The 23861-nt window shown below is 41.0% G+C and overlaps 1 protein-coding gene across 1 annotated transcript in view; it reads right to left on the bottom strand.

Annotated features, from left to right (window-relative positions):
- ABCD3 (ATP binding cassette subfamily D member 3) overlaps window positions 1-7338 on the bottom strand; it is a 75922-nt gene extending 68584 nt beyond the window's left edge. The window contains exon 1 of the mRNA XM_012176707.3: window positions 7158-7338. Coding sequence (XP_012032097.2) covers window positions 7158-7267 — 110 coding nt within the window. The 5' untranslated portion in view covers window positions 7268-7338. The remainder of the gene's footprint in view (window positions 1-7157) is intronic.
- Between the last annotated feature and the right edge of the window lie 16523 nt (window positions 7339-23861).

The following is a 23861-nucleotide window of genomic DNA, read 5'->3' as shown; positions in this document are numbered from 1 at the left end:
AGCACTCATTCCTAGTATTCTATGGCACAATTCTTAAAAAGTAATATGTAGAATTTGTGTAGCTCCAGAATGTTTACACCTTTTCTGGAAAAGGAAAGGTATAAACTAAGGTATAATCTACACTAAGGAAAGCTTGTAACTTTCCTTCATTAATCCTACTTCTGGCAATTATTCCAAGGAAATAATTCAGCAAAGAGAGAAATGTTCACTCACAAATATATATAGTATTGTCCACAAAAATTAAAGAAGCAATCTAGATAGCCAATATTTAAGGGTAAAATAAATTATGATACAGTCACACAAAGGAGTATTTATATATTTCTTTTAAAATATAGTAGAGGCTCATGCAAAAACACAAGAATGATGTCTACGCTTTAAAACGAAAATAGCAAAACATGCATACAGCTATGTAAAAATCTATGCATATAAATGATAAAGGTAACAAAAATTAAACAATATGTATATTATGGTGATGACATTATACATGATTTTCAATTTTTTTAAACTGTTTTTAATGTTTCCACTCTATTGCGAACTATCAAAAGCAGGTTATAAAATGTGATAATAATGATACTATTTTTATAAATTTCTAAGACATGCTTTACTCATGCATATAAAAGCAACCCAGCTCCTAAAGAGTTCATAATATACTTAAGGAGACAACATTTACATCTGTAGCAAGAAAAAAAAACTGTTATTTAAAACAATAGTAACTAAAGCTCTAAGAAATGAGCATTTCAGAGGTAGTCATTTAACAAACTTTTTTGAGTGCCTACTATATGCCAGCCATAGCTCTTGCCACTGGAGTTACAACAATGAACAAAACAAACAAAAATTTCCTGCCCTCATGGAACTTACATTCCAGCAGCAGAGATACAATAAGTAAGTTAATATGTAAATTAAATAAGCAATTGATATTGCTAAGTGCTACGGAGAAAAATAGAGCCAAAAAAGCAGGCAGTGAGTGTGTATGTGAAGGACGCAATTTTACACTAAGCGCCAGTGGAGGGTTTCACTGAGAAGACATCTGCTAAAAGACTGAAAAATGGGAGAGAAAACAGTAGTGATAAATGGGGAAAGAGAATTCCAGGCAGGGGAATGGCAATAGCAAAAGCCCTAGAACAGACTGCCTGGCCAGTGATGCTAATGTGCCAAAAACGGAGACATGTAATTTATTAAGCAGTCTGTACCCAGTTACCTGAAGCATACCACAGGCAGCTACACAGTTCTGAGAAAGTGAACTGCATCAGCTGGTTTCTGCACATAGCTGCTTTTCCTGGCAAATCCTTTGAGAGCTTCTTCACCTAGAGCTACTTAAGCATCTCCTTTTTATTCTGAGGAATCATATGGGGCCAACCCCTATAGCATCCAAAAAGCTAACAAATTTCCAACAAGGGGATTGAGACCCTTAGGGTGAACCATGGGAGTGGATGTTATAGAGGTTGCCCCCATATGGGAACGTCCAAGAAACCTGTAAACAAAAGAACTTCATTTTAAGCTGTTCTGTGTGTCGTGACACGGTGCTTCCCCGATGGCTCAGAAGTAAAGAATCCTCCTGCAATGCAGGTGACCTGGGTTCGACCCCTGGGTTGGGAAGACCCCTGGAGAAGAGCACTCCAGTATTCTTTCCCGGGAAATTCCATGGACAGCGGAGCCTAGTGGGCTAGCGTGCGTGGGGCTGCAAAGGAGTCCACACAACTGGGTGAATAAACAACATGTTGTGACATAATCCCTGCCACTACTTCCAAATTTTCAAAAACCTCTACAGCAAAACCTGATTTGTGAATTTAGAGGAATCAAGGCAGACACCAAAATGACAGTCAAGAGACAAGGTATAAGTGGAATCTAAAATAGAGCAGAAACACAGAAGTGAAGCAAGGCATGACTAAGAAAAACACAACTTCCTGAAACTCTTCAGAAACATTTGGCTATTCCTACCATCTATAGACTGGGGCTTTGAAAAAGACGAAGGACCACCCCATAAGCTGGTGAACATGGCTACACTTTGATGGCCAACAACTAGATCACACTCAGTCAAACAATTAATAGATGAAACAAAAAAAGTACCTAAACACACGGTTCATAAGACTAAAGGGGGATGCTTATCATTCAGATTAAAAGTTGTTTAAAAACACTTCATGGAAAAGTTGACCCTGACCTAACCTTTAAAGGATAAGAGTTGAAGAACCGAGAATATAGGAAGAGATATTCCAGGTACAGCTAAATCATGAATAAGGCTCCAAAGCCAAGAAGCAGTGTGGCCTGTTCAGAAAACAGTGCAGAGACTGGTCTATTTGGAACAGGTAATGGAATAAAAGATTAGCCAGGTAAGGTGAGACCAGATAAAGGCAGATTCTGAAATCCAGGATGAAATCTGAACTTTGACAAGTATTCATGGGAAAAGAAAGAAAACTGCTTTGTTCTGCTTCTGTTTTTGTTTTTTTTTTTAAGATTATAAAATAGTTTAGCAATGTTGACTCGTCCCTTCCTTGCCTTCTAAAACTGGCCCGCTGATTTCCTACCCTCCCCTACCCCCAGTTCCTGTTATACAATCTCAGGCACACAACTATCACCTCTCTGAAGATAATGCCTTTAACTCATGTTTGTGCTAGTACCCCATCTCCAACTGCCTGTCAATTATCCTTAAAAAGTCTCCAACTACCCTGCATCATTTGTCCACCCTATAAATGCTTCTGAATGTCTATCCTGTGACATAGGCAAACTAGGAACGTAAAGATAACTCAGTCCAGAGCCTCCAGAAACTCACAGTCTGACGCAGGCAGAAGCCAAGAAAATAAGCTGGTACAATACAGAGTAGAGGAATGCTTAGTGCAGCCTGAGAGGGCACACCACCAGTCTGGAGATCAGGAAAAGACAGACAATATTTAAAAGAAAGTGCTAGCTGAACTGAGTCATGAGGGAAAATGAACATCAAAGGGTGGGAAGAAGTGGTGGGGATGAGAATGATTACAGTTAGACTGCAACGGCTGGGCAGAGCCCATCCCGCTCAGAGACTGTTAATTTCATATGGCTGGCTGAGTATGTAGCAGAGGACCAGATCACGACACCACTCTCTCATGCTAAGAATTCTGTATTTTAGAATAGCTGAAAGAGTTGCTCCAGTACTTTGGCCACCTCATGCGAAGAGTTGACTCTTTAGAAAAGACTCTGATGCTGGGAGGGAATGGGGGCGGGAGGAGAAGGGGACGACTGAGGATGAGATGGCTGGATGGCATCACTGACTCAGTGGACGTGAGTCTGAGTGAACTCGGGGAGATGGTGATGGACAGGGAGGCCTGGCGTGCTGCGATTCATGGGGTCGCAGAGAGTCGGACACGACTGAGCGACTGAACTGAACTGAACTGAAAGAGTTGAATGATGAAATAACACGACCATATTTGTGTTTCTTAAAAAGAGCTCTCGTGGCAGTGGACAATGGATGGAAAGAGCACGACCATGCCTCATAAAATGCAACAAAAATCTGATAAAGGCTTCTGTTAACATTCAATTTATCTCCAGTCATTCATTCCTACCCTCATTCTAGGCTTAGCTCATATCCTTCAGAAAGCCTTCCTTAGCTCTTCCCAACCATATTAATCTCTTCTTTCAGAAATTTCTAAGGCCTGACTGTCTGTACACTGCATTGTCATCATCTTACCTTTTTGACTAATTCACACTTAAAGATGTCATATATTTTTTGAATGTATGTGTGACACACCTCCATCCCACAGCACCTAGTGTGGTAATACATTATGAAACAGAGAATTCCTTTGAACTGAATACATGAGTCTCCTTTATCCATGAATAAAATGATTCCACTAATCTCCATATAAATAATAAACAAATAAGATGTATGACTAATCAAAACTAGGGTGAAAAAGTTAGTACAGTGGTCATATAGAACAAATACGAGGGAACTTTCTGGGGAGATGAAAAGATTCTAATTTTACGAAAGGAATGTGTTAAACTGTTGCCATCTATTTATTTTAAAAATACACAGGATGTGTACAGCTCAATATATACAAATTTTACCTAAAAATCTTTAAAAAAAAATAAGGGTAGGGAGCAAGGAGCTATAGATGAAACAAGAATGATAGAATGTTGACAGTACTTTTTGTGTGGAGTGTACGGGGGTCCACAAAATTATTCTGCCTACTTTGAATGCATGTGAGATTTTCTGTAATAAAAAGTATATTTCTCCCAGTCAAATCATATATAACTAAAAAACTACTCAGAAGATTAAATTACTCATTCTCCCAATGTCTGGAATAATGTAACATTGTATCTTGATTTTACTATCTTTATTACCTATCTGGTTCTAAGGAATATCTTCTAAGACAAATCTGTCAATAGCACAGACAAGCTATAAAGGTCAAGCAGTCACAATTTCCTTAATTAGGTACTAGATGGTAAAGTTAATTAGCCCTGTTACCGAAGATACCCAAAAAGCCAGTAAAATATAAAGTTACAATTTTCTAATCATCAAACTATTGAAGGAGGAAACAGACAGAACAAGCTCCATCTTGAAAGCAGGACCCCCTCTTGGGCTGGACTTGTGGACTGAGCTATATGCCCAGTTATCTATGGAAACGACATACCAACTGGAAAACCAGACCCCCGGGATGTAAGAGCCCCAGGGCTAGTACCTAGACTCTCCATAGCCTAAAAGAATATCCTAATTATCTGTGTAACCAAACAGAATCATAAATTTTATTATGCTTATTGGGGTATGGCCACAGGCCTATTGATAATTGTCCACTGTTAATTACCGAGGCTTAAGGCAAATGAATCCCAGATTAACTTTGACTGTATCTTTCTTTTCCTTTGTTCAGACTAGTTTCAGGGAATTTGGGGAGGTGGGTTTGGGCATGTACACTCAGGGTATATAAGGTTTTCACAAAAACTGGTTGGGGTCCTTGGCTAAGAGGAGACTCTGCCTTGGGCCCGCCAGTGTAATAACTGCACTCCACTATCTGCCTTGTCCTTCTGAGTGAGTTTGCTTGCTGGAACAAGTGGCTGCAACACTATGATGCCAAAGACGGCAACTGAAAGATATCCAAGTGATTCTGGAAGTATATTATCTACAAAGATAGATTTGACACCATTCTTCATGACTTTAAAATAATTCAACCATTTTATTTCTGTAATTTAAAATTCAAGCTTATCTGCTCATAATTTGCATTCCCCTCCCACAAACTATTTAATGCGTAAAATACAGATATTCCTTAGTACTGTACCGCCAGTGCAAAAAATTAACAAGAATCTTTTGTTTAGTAAATTAACTGCTGCATAGTTTAATCCCCTCCAAAGTTTACAAAATTTCTCAAAAAGAGATCTATACAGCCTTTTACATTAATAATGCATAAACATCCAAAATTATTTACTAAGCCAGACTATACCATACTGTTTTGCTATTATTACTACTATTTCCCATCTGATTATGCTTAAACTTTCCCTCACTCAATTATCTATGGCTTTATTAATCAGGAACTACTTTAGCTGTGACTGGAAGGGACCTGAAAGACTTGGAGAGTGTTTCTGGGATGCTGACAATGTTCTTAACTGGGTGCAGATCTGAGTGATGATTACATGAGTGAGTTTCATTTGTGAAAATTCTTCAAGCCCTACACTAACATGTAACTTTCTACAAATATGTAATTCTACAATAAAACAATGTTTTTACTTTTTAAAAAAATCATAAAAGCAAGCCAGAGCTGTTAGGGCAGTCCTCAAATCCCCCTCTCCCATAATAAAACACCTGTTCCATGTGAAATACTTCTCCACAAAAGTGTAATTGAAAGTTATCTTACAACATTCAATATTTTCTACTGGCATATTCCCAGATAATGCATAACTGCCATTGGCAACTGGGAGCTCAGAAAACATACAATCTCATCTACAATTCTGTTTACATTTTCCAGAATAAGTCATTTTAACAGCTAACTGGATAGAAGAAAAAGCTCTGTACTGTTCTGACGAAGATGCCAATCATTTTCAACTTTGTTAAGCAGATTTACAAAGGAAAAGAAAGGCCACTACTTCAGACTTTAATAAGATAAAGAAATCAGGGACAGGGGAAGGTTTAGGAAGAACTTCATGGGAAGGAAGCCCACTTGTCAATGTTTTAAACCAACGTCTACTACTAATCAGACATAATAGGCAAATCAAAAGAGAAGTCAACAATACCTGCCCAAAGAAATGAATGAGATAAAATGTATGAAAACACGATGCCAAGATTCAATATGAAATATCCAATACTTTCCAGGCAAGCATGCTTGACATAGCCTTTTCTCATTCATTTGCTGAAGCAAATAAATTATATCTATAACCCCACAACAAGTAACTCAATTCTCTCTTCCTTCTCTAATCTTATAATCTCCCAAAGTTAAATTTAAACATTAAAATTCTCGAAGGAGAAGCAACGGCGTATAATCCAAAGAGCTCCTAACCCTTATCTAAAGCACACTTGCACCTTCCACCTGCGAATCAGGAAAGGGAACCTTGCCCTCCAAATACCTCGGAACCCATTCGGCCTTTTCGGCTGAAATGCCAGGGCGTCCATTGACCAACTCCAAGGGGACAGCACTTTAGAAAGCAACTTTGAAGTGGATCCGGGATAGTTCACAAGAACCATCCTAGCGACTTTCAATGGCAACTACTAAGGATTCATGCCAAACCTCACCCACTGACTTAAAACAACAGCCTCCAGCGTGTGCGTCCAATCCCCATCCTCAAATCACACATAACCGTCCACAAAGCAAACCCACTGACAATCAGATGAGATGGCAAAACTGCAACACACCCAGAAAGTTGATGCAAAAAAGGAGGTGGTGGAGTGGATGTAAAAAGGGGAGGATATGGGGGGCGACTCCTCGGGTCAGAGGCACAGGTTTGCTAGCGGGTGCAAGAAAAAGATTCACACCCCCGGGGACAGAGTAGGCGACTGGACAAGCAGGCGGAGCGCAGGGAGCACGGAGAACTCCCGCGTCGCGGGACACCCGGACACCCTGACATTGGAGCCTGGCAGCGCCCGCGGCCAGCCCCGGCTCCACTTGACCCCGCGGGGCAAAGGGGATCGTCCGCCGGGCGAAGGAGAAGAGCGCCCGGGGAGCTCCAGCTCGGGCCCGGGAAGGCGGCGCGGCCACGGGCCTTCTTACCTGTGCAGGCCGAGGGCGCGGCGCCGCTTGTGAAGCAGGCAAAGCAGCAGGAACGTGGCACCCGCCAGCGAGGAGTTTCGCACGGTCAGGTACTTGCTGAAGGCCGCCATGGCACAGCCAGCACGAGCGAGACAGGGAAGGGACCGGGGAGGCGGACGCAGCAGCGACTACCGTAGTGCAGGAAGCGCGAGGGAGACTGGGAGGAGAGGAGCGCGCCGAGGGAGGGCGGTGCCGACCGCTCAGGCCCGCCCCCTGGCGCGCGCCGCCGCGCCGGCCGCGCTCCGGAGCCCACCCCGGACTTTAGCTCGGCGGGAGCGCGCGCAGGCGCCACAGGGGCCGGAACAGACTCGCTCTGCGCACGCGCCTACCCTCCTGGGTTCGCCGGGCACGCGAGCGCAGAGACGCCCCCTGAGGCTCTATTTGCCGCTGCTCGCTCTTAACAATCCGTCTGTGTATCCCGCGGTCTCACCCTTACCCCCACCTCCGCGCGCGCACACACACAAGGCTTTCACAAGAACTGGAAAAGCGGGCCTGGGCTGCATCAGGGGCTTGTTGAGACTCACCACTCCGCCTCCACTGTTGGGCAGTTACCATCCTCTTAAAGGAGCCAGGAAGAAGGGGACCGGCCCTATCACAGAACCTTTACACAAAACAGAGGGCGCAGTAATCCTTTAGAGGAAAACAACTGTAGGAAACTCTCAGAGGTGTACGGAAATGTGGAAAGACTGACTACAAATCAAAAGTCTTTTTCCAAGCCAGTGTTTTCTAAACCATAAATTATCACCTCTAGGGGATTATATATCGGTTTGGTAGATGGAGACCATCACTTTTTTTTTTAACGAAATATAGAAGAATAGAACAATCTCAGGGTGCTTTACGTGTAATGGAGTTGTTCTGAGAAATGTTTATACCAGTCTTTTGGATCTGTGTGCCCCGAGAAGTGAAACAAAATGTATTACTTAATGTGGCTCTAATCAAACACATTTGAGAAACACTATTCTTTGCAGAGGGACATTCAGCCATAACAAGAGTGCATTGTGATCATGTTGGCCTTACTCCCGGAATAAGAAGGGCATTAGAGATTACAGCATTCTTCAGCTAGGGCCTGTGATACAGAAATCCTTAGCATTTAGACAGCTTTGTACAGTGACTAGTGAGTCCCTGTCTTTAGTTGAGGAAAGGAGAAAAAATCAAGTGTGTCAATCAGAAAACAAGTTCCTATATTAAAGTAGCCCATTTGAAGTGGCCCACAAAACAGTGATTTCCTAAGGTGTTTTCTCAATATAAATTGGCAATTTCTTGATACAGATTACAAGAATCACTCAAGAAGGCAAAAGGGAAAATTACTAGTTCATTTAAAAATTGCATAGCATTGTGAAAGTGTTAGGGACTTGGGAGAAAGTGATTATCATCTTGGAGCTCCTAGCAGTGAAGAAAGGGCATTCAAGGTTAATCCAAAATATGTCTAGTTAGTAAATAGATTTTATTTAAAAAAAAAAAAAGATACATTTAGGAAGTAGACTATAGTTCAGAGAAAAGACATGAATGATTCATTGGGCAAGATATTCTAAAAATACCCTTGTTCAAGATGCATCAGTGGACTTCCCTGGTGGCCCAGTGGATGAAAGTCTGCCTGCCAATGCAGGGGAAACAGGTTAGATCCCTGGTCTGGGAAGATTACACATACCTCGGAGCAACTAAGTCCATGAGCCACAACTTCTGAGCCCAGGTGCTGCAACTACTGAAGCCCACGTGCCTAGAACCTGGGCTCCTCAACAAGAGAAGCCAGGGCAATGAGAAGCCCATGCACTGCAATCAAGAGTAGACCCCGCTGGCGGAAGGGATTGTTAGGGACTTTGGGAAGGTCATGTACACATTGCTGTATTTAAAATGGACAACCAACAAAGACCTACTGTATAGCCATGAAATTAAAAGACGCTTACTCCTTGGAAGGAAAGTTATGACCAACCTAGACAGCATATTAAAAAGTAAAGACATTACTTTGTCAACAAAGTTCCGTCTAGTCAAGGCTGTGCTTTTTCCAGTAGTCATCTATGGATGAGAGAGGTGGACTATAAAGAAAACTGACCACCAAAGAATTGATTCTTTTGAAATGTGGTGTTGGAGAAGACTCTTTAGAGTCCCTTGGACTGCAAAGAGATCCAACCAGTCCATCCTAAAGGATATCAGTCCTGGGTGTTCATTGGAAGGACTGATGTTGAGGCTGAAACTTCAATACTTTGGCCACCTGATGTGAAGAGCTAGCTCATTTGAAAAGACCCTGATGCTGGGAAAGATTGAGGGCAGGAGGAGAAGGGGATGACAGAGGATGAGATGGTTGGATGGCATCACCGACTCAATGGACATGAGTTTGGGTGAACTCTGGGAGTTGGTGATGGATAGGGAGGCCTGGCGTGCTGCGGTTCATGGGGTCGCAAAGAGTCAGACACAACTGAGCGACTGAACTGAACTGAACTGATAGCACATGGAACTCTGCTCAAAGTTATGTGCCAGCCTGGATGGGAGAGCGGTTTGGGGGAGAATGGATACATGTATATGTATGGCTGAGTCCCTTCCCTATATATTTGAAACTACAGCAACATTGTTAATCAGTTACCCCAGCAGAAAATGTTTTTGGTGTTAAAAAAATAATAATTTTTTTAAAAAATCGAAAAAGAGTAGCCCCCACACTGCAACTAGAGAAAGCAAAGATGATCCAATGCAGCCAAAAAATAAAATAAATAAGTAATTTTAAAAAGAAGCATAACTGATTCTTAAAAATGAAATTAGTTAAATATGAGCTCAAATAATTTTATCCCATCATATAAATACCACCAGGGAAAAATCTGTAACCCAACCAAGTTACGTTTACTAGTTTGCAGCAGCAAAGGAAACCACAGAGCAGAGGAAACAGAGGAATTATGGGTATGTCTCCAAAAAACGGAGGAAAAGTGGATGGTTATCATATTAGGGGAAAGAAAGAATTTAGGTAGACTAAATGAAACAGTACTTAATAGCCTCAGAGCAAATCAGATCTATATGTAAGGGAATTAATATCAGACCTGCATCGAGAAGCAGACTAGGGGATCTGTTTCTTGAAAGGTAAGATTAATGTAGAATAGGCTTGTGTGTGCTAAGTTCACTTCAGTCGTGTCCAACTCGTTGCACTCTATGGATCGTAGCCCACCAGGCTCCTCTGTCTATGGGATTTCCCAGGCAGGTACACTGGAGTGGGTTGCCTTTTCCTCCTCCAGGGAATCTTCCTGACCCAGGGATCAAACCCAAGTCTCTTTTGTCTCCTGCATTGGCAGGCAGGTTCTTACCACTAGTGCCACCTGGGAAGCCCCTCACTAATAGGAGTTCCAAACAATGAAGTTTCTGTCAACCTAGGATTTTAGAGACATTTCCTTAGTACTGTATCCTTCAGTAATTAACCAAAGCAAGTTTTCAGATTCATACTTTGTAATTTTTTTAATGTGACTTTATTGGGCAATCTCCAGGAGCTCTGATTTTTAAAGAATTTGAACTATTGAGAATAGGGAAGAGAGGGGTATATGGAGCTAAGGAATCTAGAAAACTTCTTGAAGAGATAGAGTGATAGCCTCCAGCACTTTCCTAGATGATTCTTGCTTCCTGGTATTCATACCTTTGTGTAATCTCCCATATATAAGGGCTGATATGTGTGAAAAAAAAAGATTATGGCAAAGGTGATGATATGTGACTTCTGAAATCAGATCATGAAAGGTGTTGTCCTTCCTGCCTTGGTCTCTCAGATTGCTGCTGCTGGGGAAGCCAACTGCTGCAAGGAACAAACAGCCCTGGGGAGGAATTGAGGACTCCTGCCAAGAGCCAGCACCAGGTCACTGAGCCCTGGAAGCAGATCTTTCGTCTACAGTCAAGTCTCAGATGACTGCAGCCTCATCAGCCATCACCAGCTGGAACACTAAACCCAGATACCCCGGAATTCCTAACTGACACTAACTATGAGAGAGAATACATGCTGATCGCTGTTTTTAACTACTGAATTTTAAAGTAATGTATTATGCAGCTGATGTGATTAGGGCTAACCCTTGTAAAATGGATGGAGGAAAAGGACTTTAGGAGAAGATATATTAGGAGGAAAAAGACAAGACGATACAGAGCAGGAAGATGATTAAGTCTGGTGTGGATGGAGGTTCAAGAAGGGGTGTGAAATGACAGACAAGGATGCAGTGTTTAATGGAAGGTCTAAAACGCCAAGGTTGGGACTTTATTCTGTGTATAAAAGGGAGTATTGCAGGTTTCAGGGCCTCAGCTATCATTTAAGAAAGGTAGTGTGTAGGATGGATTGAAGGAGAAAACATCAAGTAGAGAGACCAGTTTGAACACTTTTGAAATAATCTAGATAAAAGGTCGTGGGCATCTGAGTGAGACCAGCACAGAGCAAACAGGAAGGAAAGCACTTTGTGGATTCAGATTGGATGGAGATGGGTGAGATTGTTGTTTAGTAGGATCATTATTTAGTTATTTTTTAATTAACTCTGATATTTCCAGGTTGAGTGCCTGAGAGGACCATAATATTTACCAGAAGGCAGAGGCACAGAAATGGCACCTGCTTGTCAGGAAAGATAATGAGATGCAGATAAATGAATTCCTCACTAGTTCCTCATCACTGAGATAAACACCAAGATTCTTAGCATCCTATTCAAAGGCAATTATATAAGCTCTGTCTACCTCTCTGAAGGGAATTCCCTGGTAGCTCAGTTGGTAAAGAATCTGCCTACAGTGTAGGAGACAGGAGTTCAGTCCCTGGATTGGGACGATCCCCTGGAGAAGAAAATGGCAACCCACTCCAGTAATCTTGCCTGGGAAATCCCATGGACAGAGGAGCCTGGCAGGCTACAGTCCACGAGTTTGCAAGAGTTGGACATGACTTAGCAACTAAACCACCACCTCTCTGAATTCCTAACTTTGCCCTCTTCCCCACCCCCGGCACCTATAGTCTACCCCTGACCCAGGAGACAAACACACATTCCTATTCCCCTCTGTGGTTTTCCCTTGAGTATGTTATTCCTTCTACTTGAAATACCAATCCAGTTTTGTCCTAACATCCTTTAAAATGAAGCTTTGATGGTCTCCTGCCCCAAACTGTCTTTTCTGAAACCACTTCCCCACCACGATCCACCCCTACTCCCAGCAAAGTTAACCACTCCCTCCTTTGTACTACTTCTGTTTCATATGTAATTCTGTTAATGTATAACAGGCTAACATATAGTGGCCATGAAATCAAAAGACGCTTGCTCCTTGGAAGAAAAGTTATGACCAACCTAGACAGCACATTCAAAACCAGAGACATTACTTTGCCATCAAAGGCCGGTCTAGTCAAAGCTATGTTTTTTCCAGGAGTCATGTATGGATGTGAGAGTTGGACTGTAAAGAAAGCTTAGCGCCGAAGAATTGATGCTTTTGAACAGTGGTGTTGAAGAAGACTCTTGAGGGTCCCTTGGACTGCAGGGAGATCCAACCAGTCCATCCTAAAGGAAATCGGTCCTAAATATTCATTGGAAGGACTGATGCCGAAGCTGAAACTCCAGTACTTTGGCCACCTGATGTGAAGAGCTGACTCATTTGAAAAGATTCTGATGCTGGGAAAGATTGAGGGCAGGAGGAGAAGGGGATGACAGAGGATGAGATGGTTGGATGGCATCACCGACTCAATGGTCATGAGTTTGAGTAAACTCCGGGAGTTGGCAATGGACAGGGAGGCCTGGCGTGCTGCTGCAGTCCATGGGGTTGCAAAGAGACGGACACAACTGAGCGACTGAACTGAACTGAACTGATAGTAAGTTATCAGGGAAGCAGATCATAAGACTTTCTTTTAAGACAAACTGCTAGTCATTTCTCTGACAAAGTAAACCTCAAGTCACCAGGAACAGTTCATCTTTGTTTGGAAAAGAAACACTTGAAAGGCCCTTCTTACTGACACATTTATAGGAGCGTTTTGTACCGACTGCACTGGGGAAAGTGTGTAACAGGATATCTGGACAAGATCATTCCTCCAAATAATCCTAGTTAGCCCAAGTTGGTAATGGGAAAGCTTGCCTGGGATTGCCTCTTGGGAAGAAAGATTGAGATGTCAACCTCTTTGCTTTCCAGGTTCAACATTACTACAACCTTTTGTAATAAGACTGAGATAGACTTTGATAGACTGAGATAGTCCTGTCTCACAGCTCAGGATCCTAAAGACAAACTTCCCAGGTGAAATAGGAAGCCTGGGCTGGTGAACCAATTCAACAATAGAGTCTCATGGCCACAAGACCTGTTTCCAGCACAGTACTTGGCAAAGCCTTGCATGGCCCATGTGCTCCATCGTGTCCAACTCTTTGCAACCCCATGGACTGTAGCCTGCCAGGCTCCTCTGTCCATGGAATTTTTCCAAGCAAGACTTTTCCATTTCCGACTCCAGGGGATCTTTCCTGACTCAGGGATTGAACCTGCATCTCCTGCATCGGAGACAGATTCTCTACCGCTGAGCCACCTGGGAAGCCCGGCTAAGCCATGAAAGCCATCTGAATTAAAATAATAATAATAATATATATGTTAAATAAATCCAGTCATCTAGGAATACCTGCATTCTTTGGGAACAGTATCCAAACACAGAAACACCTTGGGGATCCATGCTTCAACTGCTCTACAAGCTGTGCCCCCAGGATGTCATGGCAGGGGAGCAAGGATGGTGAGGAAAGCCAACTCGCAATGGCGACACCAGCTAGTAGCCAAAGATTTTTGGTAACAGTTTCCTGTCTTGTGTGGAGACAGAGATCTAACTTCTGTGAGCTGAATTAGCACCTGAGGTGAATTGGCTGAGAAAGGCAGTCTCAAAGATCAGGTACTGGGTTTCCTAATAAGGACCTCAATTGGTCAATTAGCTGAAAAAATTAATGATGTGAAGTGATATGTGAGTATTACCCCAAACTGATGAAGCAGGTCAAACTGATTAAAAGCACACACACGTGTGTGCACACTCAGTTGTGTCAGACTCCATGACCCCATGGACCATAACCTGCCAAACCCCTCTGTCCACGGGATTCTCCAGGCAAGAATACTGGAGTGGGTCACCATGTCCTCTTCCAGGGGATCTTCCCGACCCGGGGATCGAACCTGCATCTCTTATGTCTCCTGAATTGGCAGATGGGTTCTTTACCACTAGTGCCACCTGGGAAGCACCCCCCTACATACACAGTTGTGCTTTTTGTTTTCTATAGAGTAGGTATATTCCTAAGCCCTGTATACTGTTGGCACATAGCGGACACATAGCAAATGTTTGTTAAACTGACCAACTATTTTCTAGTGTCAACAGGAATGTCCTGTGGAAAATGCCCAGCAGGTGATTACAAAATTAAGATCTAGTTCATAGGAGAAAAGATCAGTACTAAACATTTTTTCATAGGAAAATATTTATTAATGACTTACCATGGGCCAGGAACTGAGGCCAGTGGTGAGAAAAACAGAATAGTCTTCACCCTGAACAGATATTAAGCAAAAAATAAAATAATTATAAAATCCAAATACAGTAAGAGTTTCAAGTATACGTTTAGCAAAGATACGCGGTGGAGCTAGTGGTAAAGAACCTGCCTGCCAATGCATTGGCAGGCAGGAGACTTAAAGAGACATGGGTTCGATTCCTGGGTCAGGAAGATCCCCTGGAGGAGGGCATGGCAACCCACTCCAATATTCTTGCCTGGAGAACCCCTGGTGGGATATGGTCCACAGGGTCGCAAAGAATTGGGCATAACTGAGCGACTAAGCACACACAGACATGGATTTAGAAGTCTTCTGTTTACAAACAGATGAATTCTTGGAACGGAATAAGAATTAAAAAGAAAAAGGGGCAGTTGAGAAGTGAAGTATAATCTTATGAAACACCTACATTTCAGGGATAAAGGAAGGAAAAAGAGCAGTGAGAATAATTTATATGGTAGTATAGGAACACAGAGGCGTGATACTCAGAAAAGTCAAGATAAAAGAGAGTTCCAGAAGGGTATAGGATTGTTAGTTCAGATTATTGGCCTTTCCTGGACTCTCCTGTCCTCTCTCTGGTGTCCCTAAAGCACACAGTTCTGACTTTTGTGACAGCTCCTTTATAATGCTTATTCATGTAAATGGAAGTAACAAGGGGAGGAACCAAGTCTTACATTTCTTTTTTTTCTTTTTTGATGTGGACCAAGTTTAAAGTCTTTGTTGAATTTGTCACAATATTGCTCTGTTTTATGTTTTGATATTTTGGCCCCAATGCATATGGGATCTTAGCTCTCCCATCAAGGATTAAACCTGTACCCCCTGCTTTGAAAGTGAAGTTTTAAAACCCAGGTCTCCCAAATTGCAGGGGGGTTCTTTACTGTCTGAGCCACTAGGGAAGCCCTTGGACCACGAGGAAAAAGTGAAAGTGTCAGTCATGTCTAATGCTCTGTGACCCCACAGACTGGAGCCCGCCAGGCTCCCCTGTCCATGGGATTCTCCAGGCAAGAATACTGGGGTGGGTTGCCATGCCCTTCTCCAGATCTTCCCAACCTAGGGATTGAACCCTGGTCTCCTACACTGCAGGCAGATTCTTTACCACTTAGCCACCAGGGAAGCCCCTTATTTTTCTGTAACCCCACATCACCTCAATAAAAAAAATTGGAACCATACCTCATACTGCAAACAAAAGAAACAGAATAATTTATAAACTGCTCTAAGAGTGAATAAAAAGAAAAAGGAAATTAAAAGAAACTATTAAAATCACTGAAAGAAAACAAAGAATTCCTCATGAAATAATTATAATCTTGACATGAGGAAGACCTCCACAAGTATTAAAATCCAGAAACTGTAGATGAAAATAATTGATACTGGCTACTAAAAATAATGTCTTCTTGATTTAAAAAAAAAAAAAAAACCCACGCCATAAACTAAGCAGAAAGAAAACTGTAGGAAAAAGCTTCACTTTATTTCTTACACTAGAGGTTTGTTTTCCTAAAAGTACATCAAATCAGTAAGAAAAAAGCCACAGCTAAATGGAAAACTGGGTAAATAATAAGAATAGTTCACAGAATAAAAAAGTCAAATTTGAAAACTTTTATCACACATGATATGTGACACAAAACAAAGCTACAGTAAAACACAATTTTCACCCACGAAATAGGGCAAGATCCCCAGTTTTAAAACATACTATGTCATTTTTTCCAGGGCTTCCCTGGTGGCTCAGACGGTAAAGCATCTGTCTACAATGCGGGAGACCCGGGTTCGATCCCTGGGTCAGGAAGATCCCCTGGAGAAGGAAATGGCAATCCACTCCAGTACTATTGCCTGGAAAAATCCCATGAACAGAGGAGCCTGGTAGGCTACAGTCCACGGGGTCACAAAGAGTCGGACACGACTGAGCCACTTCACTTCATGTCGTTTTTTAATGACTATTTCTGAGGACCAGGCAAATTAGAGCAAACTGTAAGATAATTGGTCAAAAAGATCTGAAAGAGACAGCAATGAGCGGTCCTGAAGAGAGATCTTAGCTGCCTGTCCAGGGATTGAACCTGGGTACCTACCCTGTATGAAAATCAGAAATCCTCACCACCAGACCACAAGAGGCTATAGGCCAGAAGGAAAGTGTCCTTGGCTCTTTCTCCTGCTTGAAAGCAAAGCTGTTTCAAGGAGGCAAAAACTGTAAAGACAGGTTCAAAGTTTATCATTAGAGACACAGTATGACACGTGGGAGAGCCCATAGAAAAACAGTTTAAGTCAGAAGCAAGGCAGAAATACACAGCCAGACAGGAGTGTGGGCGCCCTGAATAAGGAGCGCAGTAAAAAGGAAATTTAAATCACTTATATAGGACAGTTCATCTGAGATTTTGCTTACCTTTGGCAAATTATCTTGTTTCTTTTTTCACACCTGGTCCTAGGACCACCTCTCCCCACAAATATGTGTGCACAAGTCTTTGCTAAGTTGGATCCCACTGCAGAGGCCTATGGGTGCATGTCCACACTTATTACGGGTGTGGCACCCTCTTCCCTTTTTGACCTCCAAGAAGCCTTCCTGGGCAGGTGCAGACAGGGAAGTTTACCTTGACATCAGAAGTGGGCACCTTATCTCTTTACTTTAGCAGAGCTTAGCTTTTGCCACTAGCTTTGTCCTTGGAGTGTCTGGTTGAGAACAAAGCTTCAATTTTACTGCACTTGACAAATACCAGCTGTCCAGTCCAAGGGCCCATCTATCTCCTACCTCAAAAAGCTTTAAAATAGTCCCAAATATATTCTGACTGAGCAATTCATTTCAGAGAATTGATTCCATAGATTCACTCTCACGTAGATAGGATATATCTTTCTATAAAAGCAAGGAATGGGAATATTCTTTAATTCTATAATGTAATATATTCCTGTAATGTCATTCTTATTAATAATGTAATGGAATATTATACATGCACTAAAAGAAAGAAGCAATTCTGTATGTACTATGATGGAATGATATTAAAATATGATGTTAACAAGGGGAAAAAAGCTAGGAGTAGAATAATTTGTAAAATGTTACCATTCATAAAAGTGTTTATAGATAAATATAATACCTTTAAAAGGATACTCATAAAGTTGATCATATTGGTCAGTTGCAGGAAGGGTAGAATGGAATTGAGAAGTAGGAAGAAAGATTTGCACTGAATAAATTTGTACCTTTTATGTTTTAACCATGTGAATATATCATCTAATACATTTCAGAAAAAAATTCAATGAGATGAAATTCATAAAAGATAATATTACCTATTTTTAAATCAACAATTCAGTGGCATTTAGTATGTTTACAATGTTATACAACTACAACCTCTGTCTAGATCATCATCATTTTCATTACTGGAAAAGAAAACCTTGTACCCATTAAGCAGTTTCCTCTTCACTGTTCCCCTCCCTCAGCTCCTAGCAACCACCAATCTTCTGTCTCTGTGGATTTATCTATCCTGGATATTTCCTATAAGCAAAATCATACAATATGTGACATTTTGTGTCTGGCTTCTTCTGCAGAGCATACTATTTTCCAGGTTAATCCACTTTGTAGCATTCCTTTTTATGACTGAATAATGTTACGTTGTATAGATAGACCACATTTTATTTATCAGCTAATGGAAGTTTGGATTGTTTCTACCTTTGGGCTACCGTAAATAGTGCTATTATGAACACGCATGCGCAAGTGTTGGCTAGAGTACCTGTTTTCAGTTCCTTGGATGTATACCTCAGAGTAGAATTGCTCAGTTCAGTTCAGTTCAGTCTCTCAGTTGTGTCCGACTCTTTGCGACCCCATGAATCACATGTATGGTAATTCTGTTGACATTTTTTGAGGAATCACCGAACTGATTTTCACGGCAACTGAACCATTTTGTGTTTCCACCAGCAGTAAATGAAAGTTCCAATTTCTCAACATTTTCACCAACACCTGTTATTTTTTGGCTTTTTAATTATAGCCACCCTAGTGAGTGCAAATACTCATGGTGGTAATAACTTGCCTGTTCCTAGGAACTAATGTGGTGAGTATCTTTTCATGTGTTTGTTGGCCATTTGTGTATCTTCTTTGAAGAAATGTCTGTTCAAGTCCTCTGTCCTTTCAAAAATTGTCTTTTTATTGAGTTGTAAGAGTTCTTTACATATTATGGATATGGATACTCAATCTTTATCAGGTATTTTTTTTGCAAATAGTTTCTCTCATTGTTAAAGTTGTCTTTTCACTTTCTTGATAATGTCCCTTAAGAAACATTCGTTTTTAATTTTAATCAAGTCCAGTTTATCTATTTTTTCTTTTGTTGCTTGTGATTTTGGTGACATATCTAAGAATCCATTGCCAAGATCATGAAGATTTATCTGTTTTATCTTACAGAGTAAGTTTTAGCTTTGACATTTAGACCTTTGATTAATCTTTTGTTAATTTTTGCACATTAGTATGAAACTGTCTAATTTTGTTCTTTATTGTTTTGCATGTGAACATTCAGTTGTCCTAGAACTATTTTTGAACCTGTTATATTTTTGAAATGAAATTTAAGTATGAAACAAATGATAGACTTAGTCTTTTCAGGCTTTCCTCCTTTGGGGAGTGTCAATGGTTTGCGGTCTCTTACATGACTTAGGAGTTTTAGGGGCACCCTCCTGTATCAGTCCTCTGTACTAGCTGTGATTGAAGCATCATCTCAGCCTGCACAACTCCTTCCATGCTAGGAATTCTTGGATGAGGCTGGGATCTTCTGACCTAGTATTTAACTGACCTGATAGACTATGCAGCTAAGAACCCCCTTCCTCCTCCAGTCTTGGGCATGATCTTTTTATTCTTCTTCAAACTCCAATCTCAGTGTAAGCTTGGACAATCAAAAGTCATGAAGCCATCCTACCAAGCCCAAATGAAGCAATGAATGGGGAGGGGAAAGGGGAAATCATAGGGAGAAACATAAACTGATGCCGCAAGAAATTATCCTGCTACACATGTACTGGGAACCTACTTACAAGAAATTCTAAAGTAAGTAAGATAGCCCCTACCCTCTTGAAATGAACAATGTAAGGACAAATACAGGCTAGGGAATTATAAGGAGCCAAGTTTCTGATAACACTTACTTCTACACTCAAATTTTGCGTTTACACTCACTTCCGTTCTCCGTCTGGCACTCTGTGCCCCACACTCGTATGCTCAGTTCCGATCATTTTAAGCAAACCGTGATTCAAATAGCAGTTAGTCTTTTTTAAAAATTTATTTATTTTTGGTTGCACTGGGTCTTTGTTGCTGCATGAGGGCTTTCTCTAGCTGTGAGGAGGAGGGACTACTCTTTGTTGTGGTGCAGCGGCTTCTGATCGCAGCGGCTTCTCTTGTGGAGCACAGGCTCTAGGCACTGGAGTTTCAGTAGTTGTGGAGCACAGACTTAGTTGCCCTGCAGCATGTGAAATAGTCCTGAACCAGGGATCGAACTCATGTCCCTGCATTGGCCGGTGGTTTCTTCCCCACTGTACCACCCGGGAAGTCCATAGTTAAAGTTTTGATGCCCTATCTAACTGGCGAAATTCTCAGTCATCCATCTGTATCGGGGAGCCAGTCAAAGAGACACAGTTCTGGCCTCCGTAATGCTGTTTGACTCATTGCTTATCTAGAAACCAGTTTACCCCTCTTTCAGGACTGACGTGCTGCCCTGACCCCAACTCGGATTAGACACTGTGCTGAGTGTTCTCAGGCGTCCTGTGTAGAAACAGAACTTTGCACAGTTACTTGCCCAGCCTAGGGTCCTGCTCCACAGCCTCTTTGTTTGATGATCAACGATTGCCTGATTCCCGGATTCTCTAGCACTGTGTGCTACCCACCAGAATGGAAACTTAAGAAGTTACTAAAATTTGGTGTGTAATAATAAAGCCAGAAAGTTTTGAAATTAAAAAACTATAAAAAGGCCAATGAACTCTTTATTATTTTCATTTATATAAATTTTTAACAACTGAAAATGTACAGTTTTACCAATATAATTGACCCTTGAACAACATGAGATTGAACTGAATGGGTCCATTTTCATGCAAATTTTTAAAGTAAATATAGTACCTATATCTTCATTTTATAGGTCTTTAAATTAGCAAGTATGGGGGAAATTCATGTTTGATAAGGGATCACAATATGTGTAATCAATATAACTAAAATGTGAGTCCTGATTCTATCCAAACTGACTGATTTACTTTGTTTACTTTAATGCTTAGTATTTATTTTATATTTATTTGGGTCCTACTTCGTGAAACAATTACAAGAAGATGATTATTTAAATCATAGCGATAGCTATGAGGGGGAAAGCTGTAAAAAGGTAAGCACGAACAGATTCTAAAGCTGATACAGATGCTTTTTTCTAATTGAAGTATAGTTGACATACAATGTTATGTTAGTTTCAAGTCATGGCAAGACATATATGTTTATGTCTATTCTTTTTTAGATTATTTTCCCTTATAGACTATTACAGAATATTGGGTAGAGTTCCCTGTGCTATACAGTAGGTCTTTGTTGATTATTTATTTTCTACATGCTGCAGCTACTGCTAAGTCACTTCAGTCGTGTCCGACTCTGTGCGACCCCATAGACAGCAGCCCGCCAGGCTCCCCTGTCCCTGGGATTCTCCAGGCAAGAACACTGGAGTGGGTTGCCATTTCCTTCTCCAATGCATGAAAGTGAAAAGTGAAAGTGAAGTCGCTCAGTCGTGTCCGACCCTCAGCTACCCCATGGACTGCAGCTTTCCAGGCTCCTCCATCCATGGGATTTTCCAGGCAAGAGTACTGGAGTGGGGTGCCATTGCCTTCTCCATATTTTCTACATAGAAGTATGTATATGTTAAGCCCACACTTCTAAGTTATCCTTCCTTCTCTTTCCCCTTTAGTAACCTTAAGTTTGTGTTCTATGTCTATTGACCTATTTGTTTTGTATATAAGTTCATTTGTATCATTTTTTTTTATTCCACATGTAAGTGATATTATATGATGTTTGGCTTTCTCTGTCTGGTTTATTTCATCTAGTATGATCATCTCTAGGTCCAGCTGTATTGCTGCAAATGATATAATTTTATTCTTTTTCATGGCAGAATAATATTCTGTTGGATCTGTATAATTCCCCAGTGGCTCAGCAGTAAAGAATCTGCCTGCAATGCAGAAACTGCAGGAAACTCATGTTTGATCCCTGCATGGGGAAGATCCCCTGGAGAAGGGCATGACAACCTACTCCAGTATTCTTGCCTGGAGAATCCCATGGACAGAGGAGGCAGGGAGGCTACAGTCCATGGGGTCACAAAGAGTCAGACACAAATGAAGCAACTTAACACATGCACACACATATATGTGTGTCTATACATTTATATGTGTATATACACATCTTCTTTAACCATTCATCTGTCAATAAACATTTAATTTTTTAAAAATATGTATGTATTTCATTAAGCTCTGAGGGTCTTAGTTGTGGCATACAGCATCTTCAATCTTCATTGCAGCCTGTGGGCTCTTTAGCTGCAGCATGCAGAATCTAGTTCCCTGACCAAAGAGTGAACTTGGGTTCCCATGCATGGGGAGTATGGAGCCTTCACCATTAAGCTACCAGGCAAGTCCCAACATTAAGTTTTTTAAACAATGAAAATAGAACTACGTATGATCTTGCAATCCCACTCCTGGGCATATATCTGGAGAACACCATAATTCAAAAGTATCCCAATGTTCAGTGCATTGCTATTTACAACAGCAAGACATTGAAGCAACCTAAACGTCCAGCAACAGATGAATGGACCTTTATATTTAGACCCATGGCCTGTTTACAGATGAAGGAACTAAATTAAGGAGAAGTGAAGTACCTTGGCCAATATTCTGTGATTAATTAGTGACAGAATCAGTATAATCTTCCCTGTTCCATTTTTTAAATTTCTATACCTTTCTCACTTCTTTCCTCTTTAATACAGTTATATTAAGAAGACAGACCCTTTCAAAGTAGTGTATTAATGTTACTACACACTTGAATTCAGATATTTCTATTTAAAGTTGTTAAGTTGAGATTTTAATAATCAAAGCAGTATTATTAGAAAATAAATAATGAGATTCATTAAACAAATTAAGAAATTGCTAATTAAATAGTTATAGTTAATTAAACAGTTATAGCTAATTAACTATTAACTGTAACTCTTTAATGATGCTGAAGCTCCAAAACTTTGGCCATGTGGTACGAAGAGCTGACTCACTGGAAAAGATTCTGATGCTGGGAAAGATTGAGCGCAAGAGGAGAAGGAGGCAATTGATGAGACGGTTGGATGGCATCACTGACTCAATGGAGATGAATTTGAATAAACTCCAGGAGACAGTGGAGGACAGAGGAGCATGGTATGCTGCAGTCCATGGGTTCGCAGAGTTGGACACAACTTAGCAAACAAACAACAAATAGTTGATTAAATCATTTTAAAGAATACTATACATAGGAAAAAGTTGACTTGACTACCAATCTCTGATCATTAAGAAGGTTTTGATTGTTTTGTTTAAAATTGTTATTTATTTTCTGCTTGGAAGGCTAGGTTCATCTTTTGGTCTGTTCATTCTCTTGGTCTTAATTGTTCCTAATATACCTGATAGCAGCTTTGTTCATAGTTTCATTTGTGCTACAATAATGGATGGATAGTTTTTCTTTTTAACAAATATTTATTTATCTGACTGTACCAGTTGATAGTATACAGCCTTGATGTACTCCTTTTCTAATCTGGAATCAGTCTGTTGTTTCACATCCAGTTCTAACTGTTGCTTCTTGACCTGCATACAGATTTTGCAAGAGGCAGTTGAGGTGGTCTGGTTTTCCCATCTCTTTAAGAATTTTTCAGTTTGTTTTGATCCACACAGTCAAAGGCTTTAGCGTAGTGAATGAAGGAGAAGTCGATTTTTTTTTAATTCTCTTGCTTTTTCTATGATCCAACAGATGTTGGCAATTTGATCTCTGGTTCCTCTGTCTTATCTAAATCCAACTTGTACATCTGGGAGTTTTCAGTTCACATACTGTTGAAGCCTAGATTGGAGGATTTTGAGCATGACCTTGCTGCCATATGAAATGAGCGCAATTGTAGGGCAGTTTTTGAACCTTCTTTGGCATTTCCCTTTTTTGGGATTGGAATGAAAACTGACCTTTTCTAGTCCTGTGGCCATTGCTGTTTTCCAAATTTGCCTGCATATTGAGTGCAGCACTTTCAC

The sequence above is a fragment of the Ovis aries genome, chromosome 1 (assembly GCF_016772045.2).
Source record: "Ovis aries strain OAR_USU_Benz2616 breed Rambouillet chromosome 1, ARS-UI_Ramb_v3.0, whole genome shotgun sequence".
NCBI lineage: Eukaryota > Metazoa > Chordata > Mammalia > Artiodactyla > Bovidae > Ovis > Ovis aries.
This window is presented reverse-complemented; position numbering and strand designations above follow the sequence as displayed.